This window comes from Schistocerca gregaria, chromosome 1 (genome assembly GCF_023897955.1).
Source record: "Schistocerca gregaria isolate iqSchGreg1 chromosome 1, iqSchGreg1.2, whole genome shotgun sequence".
Taxonomy (NCBI): domain Eukaryota; kingdom Metazoa; phylum Arthropoda; class Insecta; order Orthoptera; family Acrididae; genus Schistocerca; species Schistocerca gregaria.
Window position 1 is genome coordinate 1,179,206,352 of NC_064920.1, and position 27,823 is coordinate 1,179,234,174.

General features: G+C 41.5%; 1 protein-coding gene across 1 annotated transcript in view; it reads left to right on the plus strand.

Moving 5' to 3' along the window:
* The window catches only part of LOC126297570 (Down syndrome cell adhesion molecule-like protein Dscam2), a 647,360-nt gene that overhangs the window by 482,477 nt on the left and 137,060 nt on the right, over positions 1-27,823 (plus strand). The window contains exons 21-23 of the mRNA XM_049988565.1: positions 48-118; positions 10,365-10,469; positions 10,560-10,698. Coding sequence (XP_049844522.1) covers positions 48-118; positions 10,365-10,469; positions 10,560-10,698 — 315 coding nt within the window. The remainder of the gene's footprint in view (positions 1-47; positions 119-10,364; positions 10,470-10,559; positions 10,699-27,823) is intronic.

Sequence of the window (27,823 nt, forward strand, 5' to 3'; positions counted from 1 at the left end):
ATTTATATTCTCGAGTACACTAATTTTCATTTTTAATAATACTTTAGCTCCAGTTGGACCACCTCAGGATGTACATGCTGAAATTATTAAACCTGATGAACTGCTCATCACCTGGAAGGTATGTTTTCACTTATTTCATTAAATATCCATATCACTGTAAATAATCACTTGTAGAGTATCAACTACAACATTTTTAAAGACTACATATTAATTTTCTCACAGTCAGAAAGATAATACAGTACAATAATTAACTTTGCACATAAACTGATATGAATAAGTTGTATATTAATAGGCATAATCCGTTTTAGCAGAAATTGCAATCATTATCAGGCAACTGACATTTGGATAAAATCTTTCATTACGATATCAGGACAGAAATTTGAAGTTTCATACATATTTCACAACACTTATATCCATATTTGCTGAATTTAGAAATATTTGTTTCTTGTTTGCAAGGTAGTGTTTACTTCAGTTAATCAAATTACCATTGTTCATTTCACACACACCATTCAATGTAGCCTCTGAGTTTGCATCACACATTATGTCACAGAAGATACTGACATTGTAATAGACAATGGGAGTGGTCCACTAATTGGAGACTGATGCTGGCATAGCTATATAAATTAAAGTCAATTGCCACACGTATGAAAGCTCATCACCTTAGAACAGCTTGACTAATTTTTTCCCCCATTATAGTCAGACAAGGTTTGTATGACAGAAAATTTTTGGAAAATCCACCATAAAAGTTGAAAACTAAAAACGGTTGTGAAAGATCAACACTTGAGAATGCCTAACCGATTTGGTTGACTTTTTTTTGTTGTGTTCAGAATTGTGGACAGTCATGGTACTTCTGGTGGGGGCAAAAAAAATTGTGCATTCAGTTTGAAAGTTCTGCTTTCACATGTTTTCATAACAAAAATATTCAGTTTGACAGTTTTATATATATATATATATATATATATATATATATATATATATATATATATATATATATAAAAAACAGAAAGAAACTTTCACATGGGAAAAATATATTAAAAACAAGGATTCCAAGACTTACCAAGCGGGAAAGCGCCGGCAGACAGGCACATGAACAAAACACACAAACACACACACAGAATTACGAGCTTTCGCAACTGGCAGTTGCTTCGTCAGGAAAGAGGGAGGGAGAGGGAAAAATGAAAGGATGTGGGTTTTAAGGGAGAGGGTAAGGAGTCATTCCAATCCCGGGAGCGGAAAGACTTCCCTTTGGGGAAAAAAAGGACAGGTGTACACTCGCACACACACACACATATCCATCCGCACATACACAGACACAAGCAGACATATTTAAAGGCAGAGAGTTAAGGGCAGAGATGTCAGTCGAGGCGGAAGTACAGGGGCAAAGAAGCTGTTGAAAGACAGTTGAGGTATGAGCGGCGGCAACTTGAAATTAGCGGAGGTTGAGGCCTGGCGGATATCGAGAAGAGAGGATATACTGAAGGGCGAGTTCCCATCTCCGGAGTTCGGATAGGTTGGTGTTGGTGGGAAGTATCCAGATAACTCGGACGGTGTAACACTGTGCCAAGATGTGCTGGCCGTGCATCAAGGCATGTTTAGCCACAGGGTGATCCTCATTACCAACAAACACTGTCTGCCTGTGTCCATTCATGCGAATGGACAGTTTGTTGCTGGTCATTCCCACATAGAACGCATCACAGTGCAGGCAGGTCAGTTGGTAAATCACGTGGGTGCTTTCACATGTGGCTCTCCCTTTGATCGTGTACACCTTCCGGGTTACAGGACTGGAGTAGGTGGTGGTGGGAGGGTGCATAGGACAGGTTTTACACCGGGGGCGGTTGCAAGGGTAGGAGCCAGAGGGTAGGGGAGGTGGTTTGGGGATTTCATAGGGATGAACCAAGAGGTTACGAAGGTTAGGTGGACGGCGGAAAGACACTCTTGGTGGAGTGGGGAGGATTTCATGAAGGATGGATCTCATTTCGGGGCAGGATTTTAGGAAGTCGTATCCCTGCTGGAGAGCCACATTCAAGGTCTGATCCAGTCCCGGGAAGTATTCTGTTACAAGTGGGGCACTTTTGGGGTTCTTCTGTGAGAGGTTCTGGGTTTGAGGGGATGAGGAAGTGGCTCTGGTTATCTGCTTCTGTACCAGGTTGGGAGGGTAGTTGCGGGATGCGAAAGCTGTTTTCAGGTTGTTGGTGTAATGGTCGAGGGATTCAGGACTGGAGCAGATTCGTTTGCCACGAAGGCCTAGGCTGTAGGGAAGGGACCGTTTGATATGGAATGGGTGGCAGCTGTCATAATGGAGGTACTGTTGCTTGTTGGTGGGTTTGATGTGGACGGATGTGTGCAGCTGGCCATTGGACAGATGGAGGTCAACATCTAGGAAAGTGGCATGGGATTTGGAGTAGGACCAGGTGAATCTGATGGAACCAAAGGAGTTGAGGTTGGAGAGGAAATTCTGGAGTTGTTCTTCACTGTGAGTCCAGATCATGAAGATGTCATCAATAAATCTGTACCAAACTTTGGGTTGGCAGGCTTGGGTAACCAAAAAGGCTTCCTCTAAGCGACCCATAAATAGGTTGGCATACGAGGGGGCCATCCTGGTACCCATGGCTGTTCCCTTTAATTGTTGGTATGTCTGGCCTTCAAAAGTGAAGAAGTTGTGGGTCAGGATGAAGCTGGCTAAGGTGACGAGGAAAGAGGTTTTAGGTAGGGTGGCAGGTGATCGGCGTGAAAGGAAGTGCTCCATTGCAGCGAGGCCCTGGACGTGCGGGATATTTGTGTATAGGGAAGTGGCATCAATGGTTACCAGGATGGTTTCTGGGGGTAACAGACTGGGTACGGATTCCAGGCGTTCGAGAAAGTGGTTGGTGTCTTTGATGAAGGATGGGAGACTGCATGTAATGGGTTGAAGGTGTTGATCTACGTAGGCAGAGATACGTTCTGTGGGGGCTTGGTAACCAGCTACAATGGGGCGGCCAGGATGTTTGGGTTTGTGAATTTTAGGAAGTAGGTAGAAGGTAGGAGTGCGAGGTGACGGTGGGGTGAGGAGTTTGATGGAGTCAGGTGAAAGGTTTTGTAGGGGGCCTAAGGTTCTGAGGATTCCTTGAAGCTCCGCCTGGACATCAGGAATGGGATTACTTCGGCAAACTTTGTATGTAGAGTTGTCTGAAAGCTGACGCAGTCCCTCAGCCACATACTCCCGACGATCAAGTACCACAGTCGTGGAACCCTTGTCAGCCGGAAGAATGATGATGGATCGGTCAGCTTTCAGATCACGGATAGCCTGGGATTCGGCTGTGGTGATGTTGGGAGTAGGATTAAGGTTTTTCAAGAAAGATTGAGAGGCAAGGCTGGAAGTGAGAAATTCCTGGAAGGTTTGGAGAGGGTGATTTTGAGGAAGAGGAGGTGGGTCCCGCTGTGATGGAGGACGGAACTGTTGCAGGCAGGGTTCAATTTGGATAGTGTCTTGGGGAGTTGGATCATTAGGAGTGGGATCAGGATTGTTTTTTTTTTTTTTTTTTTTTTTTTTATTTTTTTTTTTTTTTTGGAAATATCACTTTGCCACGAAGAAAAACAATCCTGATCCCACTCCTAATGATCCAACTCCCCAAGACACTATCCAAATTGAACCCTGCCTGCAACAGTTCCGTCCTCCATCACAGCGGGACCCACCTCCTCTTCCTCAAAATCACCCTCTCCAAACCTTCCAGGAATTTCTCACTTCCAGCCTTGCCTCTCAATCTTTCTTGAAAAACCTTAATCCTACTCCCAACATCACCACAGCCGAATCCCAGGCTATCCGTGATCTGAAAGCTGACCGATCCATCATCATTCTTCCGGCTGACAAGGGTTCCACGACTGTGGTACTTGATCGTCGGGAGTATGTGGCTGAGGGACTGCGTCAGCTTTCAGACAACTCTACACACAAAGTTTGCCGAAGTAATCCCATTCCTGATGTCCAGGCGGAGCTTCAAGGAATCCTCAGAACCTTAGGCCCCCTACAAAACCTTTCACCTGACTCCATCAAACTCCTCACCCCACCGTCACCTCGCACTCCTACCTTCTACCTACTTCCTAAAATTCACAAACCCAAACATCCTGGCCGCCCCATTGTAGCTGGTTACCAAGCCCCCACAGAACGTATCTCTGCCTACGTAGATCAACACCTTCAACCCATTACATGCAGTCTCCCATCCTTCATCAAAGACACCAACCACTTTCTCGAACGCCTGGAATCCGTACCCAGTCTGTTACCCCCAGAAACCATCCTGGTAACCATTGATGCCACTTCCCTATACACAAATATCCCGCACGTCCAGGGCCTCGCTGCAATGGAGCACTTCCTTTCACGCCGATCACCTGCCACCCTACCTAAAACCTCTTTCCTCGTCACCTTAGCCAGCTTCATCCTGACCCACAACTTCTTCACTTTTGAAGGCCAGACATACCAACAATTAAAGGGAACAGCCATGGGTACCAGGATGGCCCCCTCGTATGCCAACCTATTTATGGGTCGCTTAGAGGAAGCCTTTTTGGTTACCCAAGCCTGCCAACCCAAAGTTTGGTACAGATTTATTGATGACATCTTCATGATCTGGACTCACAGTGAAGAACAACTCCAGAATTTCCTCTCCAACCTCAACTCCTTTGGTTCCATCAGATTCACCTGGTCCTACTCCAAATCCCATGCCACTTTCCTAGATGTTGACCTCCATCTGTCCAATGGCCAGCTGCACACATCCGTCCACATCAAACCCACCAACAAGCAACAGTACCTCCATTATGACAGCTGCCACCCATTCCATATCAAACGGTCCCTTCCCTACAGCCTAGGCCTTCGTGGCAAACGAATCTGCTCCAGTCCTGAATCCCTCGACCATTACACCAACAACCTGAAAACAGCTTTCGCATCCCGCAACTACCCTCCCAACCTGGTACAGAAGCAGATAACCAGAGCCACTTCCTCATCCCCTCAAACCCAGAACCTCTCACAGAAGAACCCCAAAAGTGCCCCACTTGTAACAGAATACTTCCCGGGACTGGATCAGACCTTGAATGTGGCTCTCCAGCAGGGATACGACTTCCTAAAATCCTGCCCCGAAATGAGATCCATCCTTCATGAAATCCTCCCCACTCCACCAAGAGTGTCTTTCCGCCGTCCACCTAACCTTCGTAACCTCTTGGTTCATCCCTATGAAATCCCCAAACCACCTCCCCTACCCTCTGGCTCCCACCCTTGCAACCGCCCCCGGTGTAAAACCTGTCCTATGCACCCTCCCACCACCACCTACTCCAGTCCTGTAACCCGGAAGGTGTACACGATCAAAGGGAGAGCCACATGTGAAAGCACCCACGTGATTTACCAACTGACCTGCCTGCACTGTGATGCTTTCTATGTGGGAATGACCAGCAACAAACTGTCCATTCGCATGAATGGACACAGGCAGACAGTGTTTGTTGGTAATGAGGATCACCCTGTGGCTAAACATGCCTTGATGCACGGCCAGCACATCTTGGCACAGTGTTACACCGTCCGAGTTATCTGGATACTTCCCACCAACACCAACCTATCCGAACTCCAGAGATGGGAACTCGCCCTTCAGTATATCCTCTCTTCTCGATATCCGCCAGGCCTCAACCTCCGCTAATTTCAAGTTGCCGCCGCTCATACCTCACCTGTCTTTCAACAACTTCTTTGCCTCTGTACTTCCGCCTCGAATGACATCTCTGCCCTTAACTCTTTGCCTTTAAATATGTCTGCTTGTGTCTGTGTATGTGCGGATGGATATGTGTGTGTGTGTGCGAGTGTACACCTGTCCTTTTTTTCCCCTAAGGGAAGTCTTTCCGCTCCCGGGATTGGAATGACTCCTTACCCTCTCCCTTAAAACCCACATCCTTTCATTTTTCCCTCTCCTTCCCTCTTTCCTGACGAAGCAACTGCCAGTTGCGAAAGCTTGTAATTCTGTGTGTGTGTTTGTGTGTTTTGTTCATGTGCCTGTCTGCCGGCGCTTTCCCGCTTGGTAAGTCTTGGAATCTTTGTTTTTAATATATTTTTCCCATGTGGAAGTTTCTTTCTGTTTTATATATATATATATATATATATATATATATATATATATATATATATATATATATATATATGTAAAATGTAAAGGGGAAGCATTGTTAGTGTTCTGGGTGTGCTCTCTTGTAATGTTTTGTGGTTCCTGGTTGAATGGGGAGAGAGTGGTATGATAAGTGTGTGTCCTGTTTCCTCTCACTAAAACACAAAATGCACACATGGTTAAAATACACTTTATTACAGGAACCAATTGAGTACTTCAGTGATGTCCAATCTGAAGTTCTGTGGTTAACAGCAATCAAATAACTTTTACTAATTCTTAATCTTCTCCGTGTCCATGTTGTTGTTGTGGTCTTCAGTCCTGAGACTGGTTTGATGCAGCTCTCCATCCTACTCCAAACTGTGCAAGGTTCTTCATCTCCCAGTACCTACTGCAGCCTACATCCTTCTGAATTTGCTTAGTGTATTCATCTCTTGGTCTCCCTCTACGATTTTTACCCTCCATGCTGCCCTCCAGTACTAAATTGGTGATCCCTTGATGCCTCAGAACATGTCCTACCAACTAATACCTTCTTCTAGTCAACTCCTCTTCTCCCCAATTCTACTCAGTACCTCCTCAGTAGTTATGTGATCTACCCATCTAATCTTCAGTATTCCTCTATAGCACCACATTACGAAAGCTTCTATTCTCTTTTTGTCCAAACTATTTATCATCCATGTTTCATTTCCATACATGGCTACACTCCAAACAAATACTTTCAGAAACGACTTCCTGACACTTAAATCCATACTCGATGTTAACAAATTTATCTTCTTCAGAAACGCTTTCCTTGCCATTGCCAGTCTACATTTTATATCCTCTCTACTTCGACCATCATCAGTTATTTTGCTCCCCAAATAGCAAAACTCCTTTACTAATTTAAGTGCCTCATTTCCTAATCTAATTCCCTTAACATCACCCAACTTAATTCAACTACATTCCATTATCCTCATTTTGCTTTTGTTGATGTTCATCTTATATCCTCCTTTCAAGACACTATCCATTCCGTTCAACTGCTCTTCCAAGTCCTTTGCTGTCTCTGACAGAATTACGATGTCATCGGTGAACTTCAAAGTTTTTATTTATTCTCCATGGATTTTAATACCTACTCCAAACTTTCCCTTTGTTTCCTTTACTGCTTGCTCAATATACAGATTGAATAGCATTGGGGAGAAGCTACAACACTGTGTCACTCTCTTCCCAACCACTGCTTCCCTTTCATGCCCCTTGACTCTTATAACTGCCATCTGGTTTCTGTACAAATTGTAAATATCCATTTGCTCCCTGTATTTTACCCCTGCTACCTTTAGAATTTGAAATAGAGTATTCCAGTCAAGATTGTCAAAAGCTTTCTCTAAGTCTACAAATGCTAAAAACGTAGGTTTGCCTTTCCTTAATCTAGCTTCTAAGATAAGTCATAGGGTCAGTATTGCCTCACGTGTTCCAATTTGTCTAAGGAATCGAAACTGATCTTCCCCTAGGTTGGCTTCTACTAGTTTTTCCATGCATCTGTAAAGAATTCGCGTTAGTATTTTGCAGTCGTGACTTATTAAACTGATTTTGAAAACTTCAAGAGGTGTCAGGTATACAAAAGAATAACTTTTTACTTATCTTCATTATCTTGTTGTTACTGTCGATGGCTTGAATTCTTGTCTAGTGGTACATTCTTGCAGCTGAAACATTGATTTTGTAGGTTCTTGATGACTAAATAAGTGATGAAGGTTTGCCTGTATTATTCTTGAATTTTATTCTTTGCCACATCTTCCATCATCACACCATTTTTACACTTTCCACATTCAAAAAAACCAATAATTACATTCTTGGTGACAAACTTAGAAAATGTCTACTACCATCAGAGGCATGCCCACCACTACTTACATTCTGTGATACTCACATTATTCCAAAGAGTTTACAAAGCAAAAGAGTTACAAACTTTCTTTATCAAAGAAGAATTTTTGTTAAAAGATATCATTATTTTGTAAATCAATCTAGAAATAAATGTAATAATGAGCATTATATTGTGCAATTAATAATATGAATTTTAATTATGCCACAATTTTTTTAATTTCAACTATTTTTAAAAGAATAGTAATTTTAACTGTTAGTACATATTGACTGTAACACATTAATTTCTTTTTTACACATTTTAGCGTGAAGTATAACATATCGTGTACAAAATCATATGAATTCTTTTAATGAAACAGATGCGATAACTTTAACCTATGTAAGAATTGGTATTGTACATGGTAACAGTTATCTCTATAAAAAAGGTAATTTTAGAGGAGGGTGACTCATTATAAAATGGGACATTTGTTGGATGACGAATACAATTTTGTTCACAAAATTGTGTAAACTCATGTGATGTGAACTCAGATCCCTTGTCTGTAGCATGATCTCAGGCAATCTTTCAATTCAAAAAATTGAGGACAACACTTGAATGGTGCTACGTGATGTGGTAGAGTTTATAAGCACTGGAAATGAAAACTTGGTAAAAGAGTCTACCACAATAAGCCAAAGAGTGCTCCAGCATGGTCCTGCAAAGCCAATATGCACTCATTGCCATAGCGATTGAGTCTTAGGCCAAGCTGTGAATGTCTGTGGTGGAGATGTGCAGACGGGTGGGCTCAAGACTTGGGAACCACATGGCACTGTTGTTGGATTTAGCCTAGCACCTTCCCTTGAGGCTGTAGCTGATTGGGAACCTTACTTTTGGTACAACCCTTGTACCAGTAAACCCTCAGTTCTTTAAAGAGTCCAACTCCCACATGTAAAACAACTCCAGACATCTAATTATTTTACAAATGAGTTAAAGTGTTAAGTATTTGATATTAAGCACATAAGTGAGAAAAAGTTTAGAAGACGTTTGTAATTGTGCTTAAAGTTTATTGTATGTGCTCAGTTCATGGAACACTGGATGAATATAGCATGGGTAATTTGCAGCACGTTTTCTGCTGAAGCTAGTTTTTTCATGCATGTCAGAGTGTATGATGTCACACCTTCAATTTATGTGTCATACAGTGATATAATTTGCAGATATATTCAGTCATATAAACAGATACTGCCTCCGAAGCGTGTTATGAATAGAATTGATAGTAAAGAATTAATAAGTTAAAATGTCATGCTTGATGTTGAAGTTATACTGCATGTCATTTTAACCAGAAGCTAGTTTTTTATGCATCTAAATATCTATGACATCTCATCTCATGAACTACATTTTGTACAATGATATAATTTTGCAAGTCATTCAGTGGTATATGTGGATACTGTCTGCAAACTGTGTTGTGAATAGAGTCAGTAGTAAAGAAATTAAAAAGTTATTTCTGATGCTGAAGTTTTACTGCATGAATAGCAAAAATGTATTAGATGATAAACTTTTTTCCTTTCATCATTTTTTGTGAGGTGTCAGTGAGAAAAAGTTTCATAAAGTTTTTAAATTATGTTTAAATTTTGTTGGAAGTCACTAACAAATACTGGATGCCTAAAGTATGGGTCTTTGTTCTGCATCAGTTAACGTCTCAAACAAAAACACAGTCTCTGTCATATTTGTCTTATTGTGTTAAATTTTTAACATAAGATTATACCTTTTAATGATAGATTGTGATAGCATTTTAAATTTGGTCAGTAAGTATGTAAAACATTAAAAATACAATTTTTGTTGCCCCTGGAACCTGTTAGATAGGCAACCTGCAATTAGTTAGGTTTCAGGATAGCTGCTTAGTAATGTAGAACAGCTGACTGTATTAATTTTTTAATCATTTTTGCATTGTCAGTGATCTCCATAGTTGACGACTTGTATGTTATGTATTTCATTCCACATGAAAATTTAAGTCTTTCCTCATGTAACTGGCTGGAAGAACAAATTCTCCAAACAGAGATAAGCATGGGCATATTCTTTCTAATAATAGCACTGTCTAGTAGAACACTATGGTGTTCAAACTCTTGGATTATAACTGCTGTACACAATTGATGTTTCTTGTTGATGAATCATCACTTTTGTGTCTACATCATTCATATTTATATCAATTACACAAAATGGAGAAAATGGTTGTTATTTTACTGTTGGGTGGTAATTTGTTAATAGTGTTTTATATAGCAAGGAGACAAGGGGAGTGTGTAATGACTGGTGCGTAACATATCAAAATGATTTATAAAAACAAATAATTTAAGTGGTGTGCAAAAGATATGACCAACAGGATTTGTTAATTATTTGTGTTGAGTCTAATTTATTGCTGTTACCTTTAACCTAACTATGTTTTGCAATAGCCACCACTGCGTGACACTTGGAATGGAGATATAGTAGGATATATTGTTCACTGGGGCCTTCATGGAACTGTGAACCCTGAGTCAAACAATACAGATTCACGCACGGTTAGTATGTAAATATATTAAGATTTCTTCAGCCAAAAATATGAGAGTAATACACTGTTTATGAGCTCATCATCTCTTTCATGTTTACAGGTTCGAGGCCTTACAAATACGGAGATACTGCTGAAACAGCTGAAGAAATTCACAAAATATGATATATATGTCCAGGCATTCAATAGCATTGGGCCTGGTCCAAAATCACATCCTGTCACTGTGACTACTCAAGAAGGAGGTTATTTTTGCCCCTTTGTAAATATCATCAGATACAATAGAGCTAGAATGGTTAATGTCATGGTACAATAATAATTAAAACTTATATTTCACCTATTGTGAAATTATTATCTAATCCAGAAACATGCTTTCTCAAAATTTTATGCTGGTACACTTCATGAAGACAGAGGTAGAGAGCAGTTTGTGGTGGAGCCATTTTCATAAGACATTTTTGTCAAACCTCTTGTGTTACTGTATCTGATTCAAAGACCTAGTCATCCGGGAGTTCCTCAGGACTGTTGATCATTAAAGACTTTTCCATATGGTCTGACACATCAACATGGTCCATTCTGAAATGAGACTTACTTAAAAGTGCAATTTTCTTCTCCATTTGCTTCATCTCTCGGGCCATATTGGATGGGTCTGTTGGTTGTACTTGGCTAAATCCTTCATTCTGGTGTTCCTTGTATTGGCAAAATTATACTGGAAATGGAATCTTCACATCTACATTCTCTGAAATACATTCATTCTTATTCCCAGTCTTGAAGTTTCTTCTCTTATGATCATTTGATTCACTGCATAAATTTCTTCAAAATCTTTATATGGAACCACTGGTGGTTTATCTCTAATAGTGAAAGGCAAAATAAACCTTTGCCTTTCATAAGATCCTTTAAATATACATTTTTTCTCAATGTCACTTTGAAAAGGAAGGAATATTAGAGTTTAACATCCCATTGACAATGAGTTCATTAGAAGTGGAATATGAGCTTGGTTTACAAAAGGGTGGGTAAGGAAATCAGCCCCGTCTGTTCCAAAGGAACCTTCCCAGCACTTTGCAGGAATGGTTTAGGAAAAATCACAGAAAATCTAAAACTTTGTGGTTGGACACTGCACCACCTTGTTCGATATTGTCATTTTACATATTCCTGCAACTTATCATTGCTTTGTGAATTGAGTGTTAGATTTAACAACAGTGACTTCCCTGCCTACTGTTTGGTCCAAGACCAGTACTGCCACCAACTGTGGTGGCACAGTGATTACCACACTGTACTCACATTTGTGAGGATGATGTTCAAATCCCCAAATGGACATCGTGATGTGGGTTTTCTATTATGTCCCTAATATACTTCAGGCAAATTTTGGGATGGTTTGTTTGAAAGGACATAGCCAAGTTCCTTCTCCATAACCCCTAATCTGAGCTTGTGCTCTGTCTCTAATGATCGCATTGTCAAACAGCCTTCAAAGCCTTATCTTCCTTCCTTATAGTACTGCCACAAGAACATCTCTTTATGATCATGATGGATATTTCATTCTGCACCTTTGATACACCACACATTTGTATCTTTCTGCAAGTATCCTGTGATGAAGCCAATATTAATTTATTTCTGCCCATAAACTCAGAAAAACATTGTGAAACTGTTTTACAAATGCTGTATTGTGAATGTTTCCTGACATCTTTCATTGCTGAAACTGATGTACTCTAAGGAAATGTCTAGTGTTGTGCTCCCAGTTGATGACATAACGCGCTCTCTTATAGGTTTCTTTTTAGTGAGTACTTCCCTCAACTTTTAACTCTAATAGGTCATTTTGTAAAAACTGCTCTTCTATACCTCTTACTTCATAAATTTGTACCTGTCGTATCTTCTAGAACCTCTCTGTGGTTTCTTAAACTCCTCCTTTATACCCGCAGCAGTTTTCCTTCGTTCTCCAATTTGTGTGTCATGGTGATATGCTTCTACAGCCTACTGCTATCATTCTGTATCTTCTGAAAACTTCACTTTTGTTCTTGAAATTATAATGTTAATTTGTATACTTCCTCACTAATTTCTCCTGAAATTTTTGATAATTCCATTAGATTTTGGTGTATTTCCTTTACATTTTGGTGTATTTGCTTTTTCGCTTCCTCTGTTACTGCCAAGAAATTCTTAGCTCCTATTAAAAATCCTTTCTCATTTCTTCTGTCTATTTATTAATTCTCCTTCCTAGAGAAGCTTCAAAAAATTGTACCCTTATTTTTGTTTCTGCCACATTTTGTTCCAAAATTTATCTATCCTCAATCCATGTGATACTATCAATAATTTTTCAGTTCCTATCCTTCATTTTTTCATTCTGTAGACTAATTTTCTATAATTTTTCCTGTTTCTACTATCTATCCAATTGCTCCACAATTTTGGCGCCTTTTTGGCATTTCTAGTTGCTTTGCTGAGTTTGAAGCTAGAATATTCAGTTCACGCATTTTGTTCTTCTGCCAGTCCTGAGTCCAGCAGAAGTTTAACAACATTTTTGTTGTTTTCTTATACTCATGTTCACTTGATACTTTCAATTTTACCATTGCCTCAGTCACAATCTTTATTACCAATTAACCTGCAGTCTAATAGTCCTTGTCTTTACTTCCTTCACACCGCAAAACACTATCACTGATTGAAGATTCTGGTGACAATACAATCCAAGTGCCTCTGCCACTCACCATTCTTTGCTGTTTCACCTTCCTTCTAATCTGAAGAGAGACTGCTGATTTCCATCACTTTCTCCCAAGATGATGTCAGTTGCTGGTGTCTTCGTATATCATAGCCCTAAAAATGTATTTATGTTCCTTCATGCTAAACAGGAGTTTGAAAATCAGATGGAGACTGGAAATGCTTGCACTAAAAGACACACTAGGGAGGACTGTAGTAACCAAATAATACATGAAACTGATCCAAACAACAGAAATATGATTTATTCATAAACCTCTGAGCAAATACAGAAATAAGCCTCTCATGACTCCACATGCAACGAGAGAAAAGAATCACACAAGAGATGAAACATAAGCAATACACAGAGCAAATGATGTGAGCAATACAAACTAAAAGAAAGCAGTGAGAGGGAATCAGTGCTACTCTGCATATATATAAGCGAGAGTTGCTGGTAGATGACTTGGCACAGACTATGCTATGTGCACACTTCCTACGGGTGGCCTCTAATGGCTGGCCCATGCTGATATGGTTGGTAGTTGATTTAAGTACACACACACACACACACACACGCACACACACACACACACACACACACACACACACACACAAAGTGCCTTACACTTGGCATACTCACACTCCCATGCACTTGTAGCAGACTACAGCACACCTCTCCCTTGTGCAAAGAGGGCACCCGAGCACTGGAGGAGACATTATCGGCGAGCAGCAGCCAGCGCCATCATCGTGGACAGGATGACGTGCTGGGTGTGTGCCAGAGCATTGGTGCAGAACATGTGATGGGCATGCCTGAAGATAGTAGGCCTACACGGCACCAGATGACAGCTCATGGGAGGAGGGTGCCATCACCATCCCTACATTATCAGTAGCAGGCACGTCCCAGTGACAATGGCTGAGGTGACGATGGCGAGGGGTCTAGGAGAGACGACCCAAGCAGAACAGCAGGCTGCAGCAACAGACCCAAGGTCAGAGACAGACTGACACCTGGTGCTGGGAAGCTGGAACCCCAGGACACTGCATGTGGAGGAGGCAGCCAATGGGATGGGGCCACCTCTACATAAGGTGATGACAGACTTGCAACTGCAAACCGGTAGCTTCCAGTGGTGAGTGGGGGCATAACTGATCAAACTAGCATACCACCAGCCCATCAGCCGTACAGACATCACAAAGTTGCTGTTCCCAATAGCAGACAACAGTGGCCAGTATCCACTTGGGCTGACAAAAAAACCTTCACACCTACAATGACAATCCCAGCACAAAGCAGCCAGATGAACCTGACTGCAGCAGGTGAGGCACTGGCTGCAGAAGGTGGAGGAACGTATGTGGCTGCCAGCTGGGAAGCAACTCAGCCAGAGTGCACTCCCCCATAGGTCTGAGGCAATAGTTACTCAGAAAAAGAGAAGGGCATCATCCAGCAAAAAATCCACAACAAACTTTTTCATTTGGGTCTTGAATGTATGCATTAGTCATTTTGCCTCCCCATTGGATTGAGGATGGAATGTGGAGCTATAACATGACAAGTGCCATGATGAAAAAAAAACATTGAAAAGTGTGAGAAGTGAATTGGGGCCCGTTATCGGAAACTAAGGTGAAAGGCATCCCCTCAACAGGAAAAACCCTTAAAATCATATGATTTGTGACCTCAACTGATGATGACACACACTGGTGAATTTAAAGAAATGGGAAAATGTGTCCACAAACAAGTGCCAAAAGGAATTCAAACAGGAACACACAAATTCTACATGAATGTATTCCCATGGCTGGCTTGGAACTGGCCAGGGGTGGGGGGAGGGGGGGTGGCAGAGGGGAACTGCCAGCTGCCTGTTGTTAGACACATTGATCACAAGCCACAACAAACAGACAATTATTCATGGCCAAAAAACATGTCTACTAGTTAACAGCTTAGTGTTTGAAACTCCCCAATGACGCTTGTGGAGAAGGCATAGGACTACTTCGGGGAGAGGTCTTTAGTGGACAACATCAAAGCACCATCAAAAACAGAGAGGTGATACAATAAGGAAAAATAGTTGCACAGGGGGCCCAAAGCCTGACCCAGTTGTTTATCTGGCCAGCCCTGTTCAACAAACTGAACCACCTGTGGAGAATCGGGTTGGTGGCCACAGCAGCTGCTATGTGTGAGCTCATAATTTGGAAACTCTTGACTGCAGCCTGTGTTTCAGTATCAATATAGAAGCAAAGCAATTCTTCACAATCAAAGTCCAGTTTTTAAGGCCATTTAATTGTCCTTGTAGTGAAGTAAATTTTTCAGTTAACTGATGATTAACTGCATGAAATTTGCTGTTTTTATCTGATTTTATTTCTGTTAATTGATCATTAACTGCACTCAATTTCACCAAAATCAGCTGTGAAGTGTCAGTTTTAACTGTTGCTTTGCTGACTGCATTTTCATTTGCTTCGTCAGGAAAGAGGGAAGGAAAAGGAAAGATGAAAGGATGTGGGTTTTAAGGGAGAGGGTAAGGAGTCATTCCATTCCCGGGGGCGGAAAGACTTACCTTAGGGGAAAAAAAGGATAGGTATATACTTGCACACACACACACACACACACACACACACACACACACACACACACACACACACACACACATAGCCATCCATACGTATACAGACATATTTAAAGGCAAAGAGTTTGGGCAGAGATGTCAGTCGAGGCGGAAGTGCAGAGGCAAAGATGATATTGAATGACAGGTGAGGTATGAGTGGCGGCAATTTGAAATTAGCAGAGATTGAGGCCTGGTGGATAACGAGAAGAGAGGATATATTGAAGGGCAAGTTCCCATCTCCGGAGTTCAGATAGGATGGTGTTGGTGGGAAGTATCCAGATAACCCGGACGGTGTAACACTGTGCCAAGATGTGCTGGCCGTGCACCAAGGCATGTTTAGCCACAGGGTGATCCTCATTACCAACAAACACTGTCTGCCTGTGTCCATTCATGCGAATGGACAGTTTGTTGCTGGTCATTCCCACATATAAAGCGTCACAGTGTAGGCAGGTCAGTTGGTAAATCACGTGGGTGCTTTCACACGTGGTTTTGCCTTTGATCGTGTACACCTTCCGGGTTACAGGACTGGAGTAGGTGGTGGTGGGAGGGTGCATAGGACCGGTTTTACGCTGGGGGCAGTTACAAGGGTAGGAGCCAGAGGGTAGGGAAGGTGGTTTGGGGATTTCATAGGGATGAACCAAGAGGTTACGAAGGTTAGGTGGACGGCGGAAAGACACTCTTGGTGGATTGGGGAGGATTTCAGGAAGGATGGATCTCATTTCGGGGCAGGATTTTAGGAAGTCATATCCCTGCTGGAGAGCCACATTCAGAGTCTGATTCAGTCCCGGGATGTATCCTGTCACAAGTGGGGCACTTTTGGGGTTCTTCTGTGAGAGGTTCTGGGTTGGAGGGTATGAGGAAGTGGCTCTGGTTATTTGCTTCTGTGCCAGGTTGGGAGGGTAGTTGCGGGATGTGAAAGCTGTTTTCAGGTTGTTGGTGTAATGGTTCAGGGATTCAGGACTGGAGCAGATTCGTTTGCCACGAAGGCCTAGGCTGTAGGGAAGGGACCGTTTGATATGGAATGGGTGGCAGCTGTCACAATGGAGGTACTGTTGCTTGTTGGTGGGTTTGATGTGGACGGATGTGTGAAGCTGGCCATTGGACAGATGGAGGTCAACATCAAGGAAAGTGGCATGGGATTTGGAGTAGGACCAGCTGAATCTGATGGAACCAAAGGAGCTGAGGTTGGAGAGGAAATTCTGGAGTTGTTCTTCACTGTGAGTCCAGATCATGAAGATGTCATCAATAAATCTGTACGAAACTTTGGGTTGGCAGGCTTGGGTAACCAAGAAGGCTTCCTCTAAGCGACCCATAAATAGGTTGGCATACGAGTGGGCCATCCTGGTACCCATGGCTGTTCCCTTTAATTGTTGGTATGTCTGGCCTTCAAAAGTGAAGAAGTTGTGGTTCAGGATGAAGCTGGCTAAGGTGATGAGGAAAGAGGTTTTAGGTAGGATGGCAGGTGATCGGCGTGAAAGGAAGTGATCCATTGCAGCGAGGCCCTGGACATGCGGGATATTTGTGTATAGAGAAGTGGCATCAGTGGTTAAAAGGATGGTTTCCGGGAGTAACAGACTGGGTAAGGATTCCAGGCGTTCGAGAAAGTGGTTGGTGTCTTTGATGAAGGATGGGAGACTGCATGTAATGGGTTAAAGGTGTTGATCTACGTAGGCAGAGATACGTTCTGTGGGGGCTTGGTAACCAGCTACAGTGGGGCGGCCGGGATGTTTGGGTTTGTGAATTTTAGGAAGTAGGTAGAAGGTAGGAGTGTGAGGTGTCGGTGGGGTCAGGAGTTTGATGGAGTCAGGTGAAAGGTTTTGTAGGGGGCCTAAGGTTCTGAGGATTCCTTAAAGCTCCGCCTGGACATCAGGAATGGGATTACCTTGGCAAACTTTGTATGTAGAGTTGTCTGAAAGCTGACGCAGTCCCTCAGCCACATACTCCCGACGATCAAATGCCACAGTCGTGGAACCCTTGTCAGCCATAAGAATGACGATGGATCGGTCAGCTTTCAGATCACGGATAGCCTGGGCTTCAGCTGTGGTGATGTTGGGAGTAGGATTAAGGTTTTTTAAGAAAGATTGAGAGGCAAGGCTGGAAGTGAGAAATTCCTGGAAGGTTTGGAGAGGGTGATTTTGAGGAAGAGGAGGTGGGTCCCGTTGTGATGGAGGACAGAACTGTTCCAGGCAGGGTTCAATTTGGATAGTGTCTTGGGGAGTTGGATCATTAGGAGTGGAATCAGGATTATTTTTCTTTGTGGACTTGAGTGATTGCTACAAAAACGAATAGAGATGAGGATAGTAGTGATGAAGTGAAAGCTTTAGGACCTAGCCTAGACATATTTGAACCAAATGAAAATGCAGTCAGCAAAGCAACAGTTAAAACTGACACTTCACAGCTGATTTTGGTGAAATTGAGTGCAGTTAATGATCAATTAACAGAAATAAAATCAGATAAAAACAGCAAATTTCATGCATTTAATCATCAGTTAACTGAAAAATTTACTTCACTACAAGGACAATTAAATGGCCTTAAAAACTGGACTTTGATTGTGAAGAATTGCTTTGCTTCTATATTGATACTGAAACACAGTTGCAGTCAAGAGTTTCCAAATTATGAGCTCACACATAGCTGCTGCTGTGGCCACCAACCCGATTCTCCACAGATGGTTCAGTTTGTTGAACAGAGCTGGCCAGATAAACAACCAGGTCAGGCTTTGGCCCCCCTGTGCAACTATTTTTCCTTATCGTATCACCTCTCTGCTTTTGATGGTGCTTTGATGTTGTCCACTAAAGACCTCTTCCCGAAGTAGTCCTATGCCTTCTCCACAAGCGTCATTGGGCAGTTTCAAACACTAAGCTGTTAACTAGGAGACATGTTTTTTGGCCATGTTTTTTGGCTATGAATAATTGGCAGGATGTTCATCTCTAACACAAGATAGCATGTACAGGATCCTGGGTCACATAGTGCCAGTATGGAACTAGATGAGCTCAATTAGGATATACATTGTTTATTCAGTAAGACATTTGTATGATAGTTGGTGTCAGTGTCTCGATCACACATGTAGACACCCAGGCAGCAGTGGCTACCTTAGCATAGCACAAGATGGCGTGTTTAGCTGTGGCTGCACATCAGCACCACATGGGAACGCTGTCGCAACAAAGTGGCCATGGCTGATAGCAGACTTGCGAATGAGAACTTGATATTAGGTGTCAACAATAAGCAGTTGTGTATGTTTATGGAAAGTCAGCTGCTCTGGTGGTCAGTCAGATGTGCTGGTGTGCAGGTCCCAAACATAAGACTTGTTGGAGATACCCAGAGACTGGACTTAGTCACCCTGGAGGAGGCCCCTACTTTGTGGCTCTGGTTCGAGCCCTAGAGTCATCAGGGCTAACAGCAACTAATAGACCAGTAGCTATCAGGTGAAGCTGTTTAACCAACATGGGTCCACTGACTGGCTTAGAGGTATGTGTCAGTGTCAGTAGTAGTTGAACACAAGATAGCCCTAGGATCCGACTAGCAAGTATTTATAGTGGCTCTACCCAACTGAGTTGTGATGGGGCCCTGCCTTCAGTCACATTGGGAACCAAGGCAGCACTGAATGAGAAAATTCAACTTTCCATAGTAGCAGACAGGGACCTTGCACCATGCACATTTGGCAATTTTCCAGCCACAGCAGCAGTAAAGGTAACAAAAGAAAAATTTGGAGTAGGATTTAAAATCCATGGAGAAGAAATAAAATCTCTGAGGTTTGCCAACAACATTGTAATTCTGTCAGTCACAGCAAAGGACTTGGATGATCAGTTGAACAGAATGAACATTGTCTTGAAAGGAGGATATAAGATGAACATCAATAAAAGCAAAATCAGAATAATGAAATGTTGTTGAATTAAATCAGGTGATGCTGATGGAATTAGATTAGGAAATGAGACACTTAAAGTAGTGGATGAGTTTTGCTATTTGGGGAGCAAAATAACTGATATGGTCAAAGTATAGAGGATATAAAATGTAGATTGGCAATGGCAAGGAAAGTATTTCAGAAAAAGAGAAATTTGTTAATGTTGAGTGTAGATTTAAGCATCAGGAAGTCCTTCCTGAAAGTATCTGCATGGAGTGTAGCTATGTACAGAAATGAAACATGGACAATAAGTAGTTTAGACAAGAAGAGAATAGATGCTTTCAAAATGTGGTGCTACAGAAGAATGCTGAAGATTGGATGGGTAGATCACATTACTAATGAGGAGATACTGAATAGAATTGGGGGGAGAAGAGAAATTTGTGACACAATTTGACTAGAAGAAGGGATTGGTTGGTAGGACACATTCTGAGCAGATTCAGAAGGATTTACGTTGCAGTAGTTACTCGGAGATGAAGAAGCCTGCACAGGATAGAGTAGCATGGAGAGCTGCATCAAATCAGTCTGCAAACTGAAGACCACAACAACAACAAAAGGATTTCATAGGCAGGTAGCTTGCCCACCTCACCAAGGGTTGCGAAGTCTGCACTGATAGGTGTTGTTGCAGCAGTTACTTGCTCAGATTTAAAGGCCAGTCAAATGAAAACAAGATGGAAAAAAAATGTTTGCAACTGCCTACACAACCATAGCTTTACCCAGGTATGCACCTCTTCATCCAAAGCAAATTCATAGGTGTGAATGTCTTTCTAAGGGCTGAAAAATATTGAAACTTCATGGGAAGATATTAGGACTGTAAGGAAGAAATGTAAGGGCTTCTCAGTGAAACATCTGTGTCATAGTCAAAACAACCCTGGCAGTATGTGGGCAAGTATTATCTTGCAACAGAGTGACACTGTGTGTCATTCCTGTGTGTTTGGAGTTGATGATGCATTTCAGTTTTTGCAAAGAATACATTTACCATTATACATTAACTGGAGTGTGCCTCTCTTCTTTCTTGTCTCTACAGCTCGTGATGATCCTTTGCCTATTTTACAATTTCCTTCCGTCTCTCTCGGTCTTTTGCCAATACTCTCCAGTTTCTATAGCCCATCTTTCTAAGATCTTTGATTACTCTATCTTTCTATCTGGCTCTTGGTCGACCATGTCCTCTCTGCCCTCCTGGCTTTCCTTTTAATATCCTTTTTGATTCTTCTGTATCATTCATGCGAGCCGCATGTCCCGCCCACCTCAGTCTGGATGATTTCACTATCCTTCTGATGGGTTGGTCTTTGTATATGGTATACAACTCATGGTTGTATCTCCTCCTCCATCTTCCTCTTTCACAGATTGGGCCGATAATTTGTCTAAGTACCTTTCTTTCAAATGCATCCAGTGTTTCAATATCTTTAGCTGTTAATGCCCAGGCTTCAGAGGCATATATAAGCACTGGGCGTATAAGTGATTTATACATAGTTAATTTCGTGGTACAAGTCAGGAGCCTTGAGGATAGAAGTCTTGTTAGGGCCAAGTAGACTCTTTCGGCCAGCATTAATCTCTGCTTAAGTGTGCCATCATGTCCAAATGCCCAGGATTGTTTACGGACAGCATCATTCTATTGCAGCATAATGCCTGGCCACATGTTGCCAAGGTCTTTCAACTATGCTGCAGAAGTTTCACTGGCAAGCCCATACATATCCTCCATACAGTCTCAATCTCTCACCAAGCAATTTCCATGTTTTTGGAGCCCTTAAGAAAGACATTTCTGGCTGTCAGTTTGCTTTGGACAAAGAGGTGCTTGCCTCGGTACAATCATGGTTCCATAGGCAACAGCAAACATTTTTCCATGAATGTAAAAAACTGAATACCTCCAGCCATCTTTTTGGTGTTATTTATTATACAGCTTCCAGTGTTGGTGATTCAGTATACCATTTTCAGGCTTGTATGCATACCGGTAAACAGTATTGATAGCATTATCAACTTACCAACCTTGCAATACAAAGACAGATTAAAAATAAAATAAGAATCAAAGACAATACTATACAAGTGAATTTAAAGTAATCATTTATTTATTTATTTTATTTATTTATTTATTTTCTGTCCATATAACAAAAAGTTTTCGGACATTGTGAGGAACATTTAGATTACATTACACATATACAGTAAAATATTTACATTCTTTCATAACAACATATGGATCAGACACATGTCTGTACACATTATTTTTCAAAAGGGCACTACAAGTAGATTCCGCTATAGTGTAACACAATTTAGCCTATATTTATAATATTACAGTACACATAATACAGTGTATAATTACATTCTCTCATACCACTGATAGATCGGAGACATTGTCTATATACACTGTTTTCCAAGATGCCACTACAACTTAAAGTCCTCTTTTAGAGTAACAACACTTCTCTATTAATAATTGCTTCAGTCTACTCTTTAGCATATTTAGATTTACTTTCTTGAGTTCACAGTGTAGTGCATTGTAGAAAATTGCTCCCACTCTGTGTGGGCTGTGGTCTGTTGCCTTTTTATTCATCACAATTCTATGAAAATTTTCCCTTCCCTATGTATCATAGTTGTGTACATTACTGCTTCTGATATTAAATTCAGGATTTTGTTTCACAGACATGACTGTCTGCAGTATATACATGGAGTACACCGTAAGAATTTTTGTATGTTCTAAAGATGTCTCTACAAGGCTCTCTCTTCTTTACCTTGGCTACCATTCTTACTGCCTTTGATGTAATCTAAAAAGTCTGTCTATATGAACTGCTGATGCCCCATCCCATATCTCAATGCCATAATGAAGGTGCGGATGAATTAACCCAAAATATATTTGCCTTAAAGTATCAGGTTCAAGTAGGCTGAGACCCATTTCAGTAGATACGCATTTCTACTGATTTTCTTGCAAATATTATCTACATGGTCTTTCCATGATAAGTGTTCATCAACAACGATGCCCACAAATTTATGTGAATTTTCATATGCAAGACCCAATGGGGATGTAAATACAGTATCAGTTATGGCAGCATTATAACTGTGGATGAACTTCATTATTACCATTTTGTCTTTGTTTACAAGAAGCTTGTTTGCTGTAAGGTATGCGGACAAAGTATTGAAACTGATCGCAGTATTGTTAGCTGCAAACTGCATATCACTGCCACAGCTGATGAAGGATATGTCATCGGCATAGCTTACGACCATGCAATTTTGGGGTCCAAATAAGATATTTACATATACAAGGAACAGAGAAGGCCATAGTATGCTTCCTTGAGGCACACCACATTGAAGTGTCCTGAAGTTTGATTTGGTTGTTAGGAGCTGCTCATTATTTTGATACGTTAGCTTTACACACTGTTTCCTGTCTTTCAAATAGGAGGTAAGTAGCTTCAAGGCTAGTCCTCTCAACCCATACTCTTCTAGCTTAGACAGAAGAATGGTATGATTCACAGTAGCAAAGGCTTTACTCAGATCTAGGAAAGTGCCTATTATCTTGTCACTTTTGTCCAGCTTATTTAATATTTCATGTATAAAAGTTGCTACTGCTGTTGTAGTAGATCTCCCTTTTCTAAATCCTTGTTGTAGGTTGTTTAACAGATTGTGTTTGGTGAAATATGATTCAACTTGGTTTAGTATTACTCTCTCTAAGAATTTGCCTAGTTCTGAGGTTAATGATATTGGCCTGTAGTTTTTAGTGTCAGTTTTTAATCCCTTTTTATGCACTGGTATATTCAAAAGGTCAGGGAATACTCCATTTCTGAGGGAGGTATTTATCAAGTGAGTCAGGGGTTTCACTAATTCATCTCTGCATTCCTCTAGCAGTTTAGGTGAAATGTCATCCCAGCCACAAGACATTTTTGGTTGAAGTGCTGATATGATTGCTAGGATGTCCCTCTCAGTAATGCTGTGGATATAAAAGGACTGGCTAGATTTTCCAAGACTAAAATTTTGTGGCTTGACATGAACTTCATTTGTACCAACTGTACTGAACTTATGTACAAATTTCTCACACACTTCGTTTGGGTCATTTATTTCTTCACCATTTTCTTTTAATGTTATGTTGCTGTGTTCATAGGAATTCTGTTTCCCACTTTCTTTTTGCATTATTTTCCAGGCAGTTTTACTGATACAGCTAGAGTTCCTTATTTCAGAGGTATATTTCTGTGCTTTTAGGTTAGTCAAGGATTCTCTGTAAGTTTTCCTGAGCAGTTTATATTTTGTTGAGAAATATTGTAGTTTAGTATCTCTAAAAAGTATATAGCAATCTTTCATTTTCTCCCTCAGCGCAACAATTTCAGAAGGGAGATTCTTGGCTTCGTGGTTTACAGCATTATTTACTTTTTTAACTAAAGGACAGGCTTCTTTTAAAGTGTTACTGAATAACTTACAAATATATTCCCATTTTTCATTCACTTCAGTTGCATTGTTCACTGGTTCCCATTTTTCATTCCCTAGTGCCACCTTAAGTGTAGAATAATTTAATTTTCTTTTATATATCACTTTCAGTTACATCTATGTTCCCTACATCAATTTCCATAGTAAGGTCTCTGTGATCACAAATGTAGTTTTCTAAGGTGTTTACATTTACTTTCTCTTTTCCTACATTTGTGAGAACATGGTCAATACAAGTCTTCGTATTTGCAGTGACTCTTGTAGGTTCTGAGTTCATTTTTGTAAAGTTATAATACTGTAATACATCCATATAGTGCAAATAGTTAACACTACTATTTAATGAGTCTATGTTGATGTCACCAACAAGCAGCAAGTGTTTGTTATACATTGCTGTCCCCTCCAGCAAGTGCTCTAGGCAATTTAGAAACTCTTCTGTGTTACTTCCAGGTGACCTATACAGTGCTGCTATAATAAGGCTGTTGTTTCCATACTTCTGGTTTACTGCTGCAACCTCAAATACCATTTCAGTACTCAGATCATCTATCCATTTAACTTTTTCACATTTTACATCATTTCTACTATAAATGCCTACCCAACCACTTTTGTGTGTCTTTCTGCAGTACAAGTTTATAAGTTTGTAATTTTTTAGCCTGTAACCATATGCTTCCTCTTCGTTGCATCCCAATTCACTCGCTAGGAAGAGGTGTGGCTTAGTTTCATTTAGGTAAACACTCAGCTGCTCTGTTTTATTAGTTACATACTGGACATTCTGATATGCAAGGGATAATTTATTATGCTTTCCTCTAAAAAAAAACATCATTGTCTACTTTGTGACTGAGAATTCTGTTTAAATCATCTTTTTCTTTGATAATTTCCCATATTTTGTCACACAAGAATTTTTTTCCTTCGAAATTTAGGTGCATACCATGTCTGGTATGTAGGCTTCTTTTCAGTTTGCATATATCTAATATTTTACATTTGCCAAAACGAGCACACATTTTGTTTCATTTTAATGTTTGTTTTTCGAATCAACTTATTTACACATGAATTGTACATGAGGTCATACCTGTGAGGCAGTATTGTAATATTGCTGTTTCGTGATTGTAGGAAGTTTTCCAGGTTTGCTAGGCAATTTCGTTCTTCATTTCTTGCAATGTCATTGGCACCAGCTATACACACTACGTATTCATTCTCTTCTTTCTTGTTTCCCTGCAAGTTGACATCAGTAACAGATTTCGTACTTGACCTGGTTTCACTATTCCTGTTGGTTGGATATCTATGTAATTGTCCTGTAAAACACTCACCAAATTTCTGCTGTGGCTGTCTGTTAATAAGAGAACGTTGTACCTTTTTTTTGACAGTTTGATGATCGTATTTAACAGGCACATCCAATGTCACATGCCTAAAATAGAATTCTATACAATATACCATAAAGATTTCCCACTCTATACATTGTTAGTTAGTTAGTTAGTTATATTACTTGTTCCATGGATCATGAACACGATTCTTTCATAATGATGTGGAACGTGTCATGTGTAGTGTTTATTAATAAAATAATATTTAGTTGGAAATATTTAATTAATAATTTTATTAATAAATAGTTCATTTGTACAGCACATAGAGTGGTAGAGTGGAAATTTATTACAGGAATACCACATATAATTCTATTTTAGGTATGTGACAATTGATGTATCTGTAGGTTGTAACAAATGATTACTGTAAATTCACTTGTATAATATTTTCCCTTATTCTTATTCTGTCTTGTATTTGCATGGTTGGCCAGCTGATGAAACTTTCATTACCGTTTATGCACAAAGGCCTGAAGATGGCTTATTGAATCACCAAAACTGGTAGCTGTACAATACATAACATCAAAAGGATGACTGAAAGTGTTCCATTTTATTACATAAGTGAACAGCCAAAGTCTCTCAAACCTTCAATTAGAAGGAATTGACATTCTTCTCTCACAGTGAGATAAATGTATTAACAATTATGGCAATTACTTTTAGAATAATTCACAGTTTGATTACTTTTTTCCATCTTTCTCATGTTCATTTGACTGCCCCTTATATTTGTATGAATCTTGCAGAGTATTGTCTTTTTCCCATTTTTATGAATGGGAGTTGCTTCAGTATACTTTATCTTTTACATTTGCTTCAAGGTTATTGAATCTGAGGAAGGCGCAAGGGTGGGAAGGTAATAACCACGTCTCTCGCTTCCTATCACAATACTTTATTCATAATCAACTGTACAGCACGGGGTACAGATGGGAACTGATTCCCGGAAGTCAACCTACAAAGAACATCAATCGAAGATACTATACACGTATCATGTTTTGGCGTATCGATCCGTGTGTCGACGCCACATAGCCCCCCCCCCCCCCCCCCTTCAGTATGGAGTACATACCCGAGGGTGGGGGTGGGTGGGGGGGGTTGATAGTCTAAGTTGGTTACAATGAGTTCCTCCGCATCTAACGGCACGGGCCGTGTGGGAGGAGAGCGTGGAGCAAATCCTGGGATGTTGATTTCGAAGTCGTGAAGCGACGTCGGCAGTCGAAGTCGTCGGCCGGTGCGGGAGCGCTGGTGTGGAAGGGCGTCGTCGGCGGGGAACCTGATGATCACCTTTCCACTCGGCCTAACGTAAGCACGTAGTTAACCACACGTAGCACTTCGAGGGATTTTGAAACGCTTCACTACACGTTGCGACACACCACCTAACGGGTCACATGAATCGTCACACGCAAGCAGCACTGACACAGTATCACCACTAACGACAACAGACAATCCACAAATGTCATCAGGATGAACATGGGTAGAGAGCTCGTAAGTAGCGCCTGCTAATGGTGAGGTATGCTGAGCCGGTGGGGTGGGGAAACCGTGGCACAGCGAAGGCGGAGTGCTGTGAGTAGAGAGGGGTGTGTCTGTGTGGTGGGCGTGGGATGGTAGGGTCTGGGTGGGCACGGCGGGAGCCTGTGTGCTACACCGGTTAGAAGAGCGGCGCGGTGTGCTGTTGCATGAAGACGGGACTGTTATATTAGAGTCCTGGGAGCCGGGGACTGGGCTATGGGAGCTGGGGGGTGAGAAACCCCGGAAAGAGTGTGGGCTCATTGATGGGGCTTGTGCAGGCGTTAGTGTACTTGGATCATGAGCGGAGGAAGAGGGCCGAGGACGGCCGGAGGGTGTGGTCTCTTCACCGGTAGGCGAGATAGGAGAAAATTCAACGTGAGCTGGTTTAACCCTGTTGAGGGAGACGGTAGTTACTGTGCCTTAATTACAATGTCCATCGTGTTACTCGTTCATTTGACGACTCAGAACGGACCTGTGTAAGGGGGCTGTAACGGGGCTCTTACAGTGTCGTCCCGAAGGAACACAAAGTCGCACGTGTCGAGCACCTTGGGGACATATACATGCGGAAGAGTGTGGCTGGAAGGGGATGGGGGTTGAAGCTTGTTACAGTGTAACCTCACCCGTTCTACTAGGGATGGCAGTTCAGAGGGTTTGGCGACTGGAGTAGGAGCAACAAGTTCGCCTGGCAGTGTAAGGGACTGACCGTAGACAAACTCCGCGACTGTGCCTTTAAGGTCTTCTTTGAAGGTGGTCCGCAAACCGAGTAAGACGAATGGCAGGGCTTCCGTCCAAAGGGGGCCATGGCAACGTAGGGCCGTCTTAAGTGTCCTATGCCACCGTTCCACAAGGCCATTGCTTTGAGGGTGGTACGCTGTGGAATGAATCTTCTTGATGCCGCACAGTCTACATAGTTCTGAAAACAAGGCCGACTCAAACTGACGGACTTGGTCGGTTGTCAAGTAAACAGGGCAGC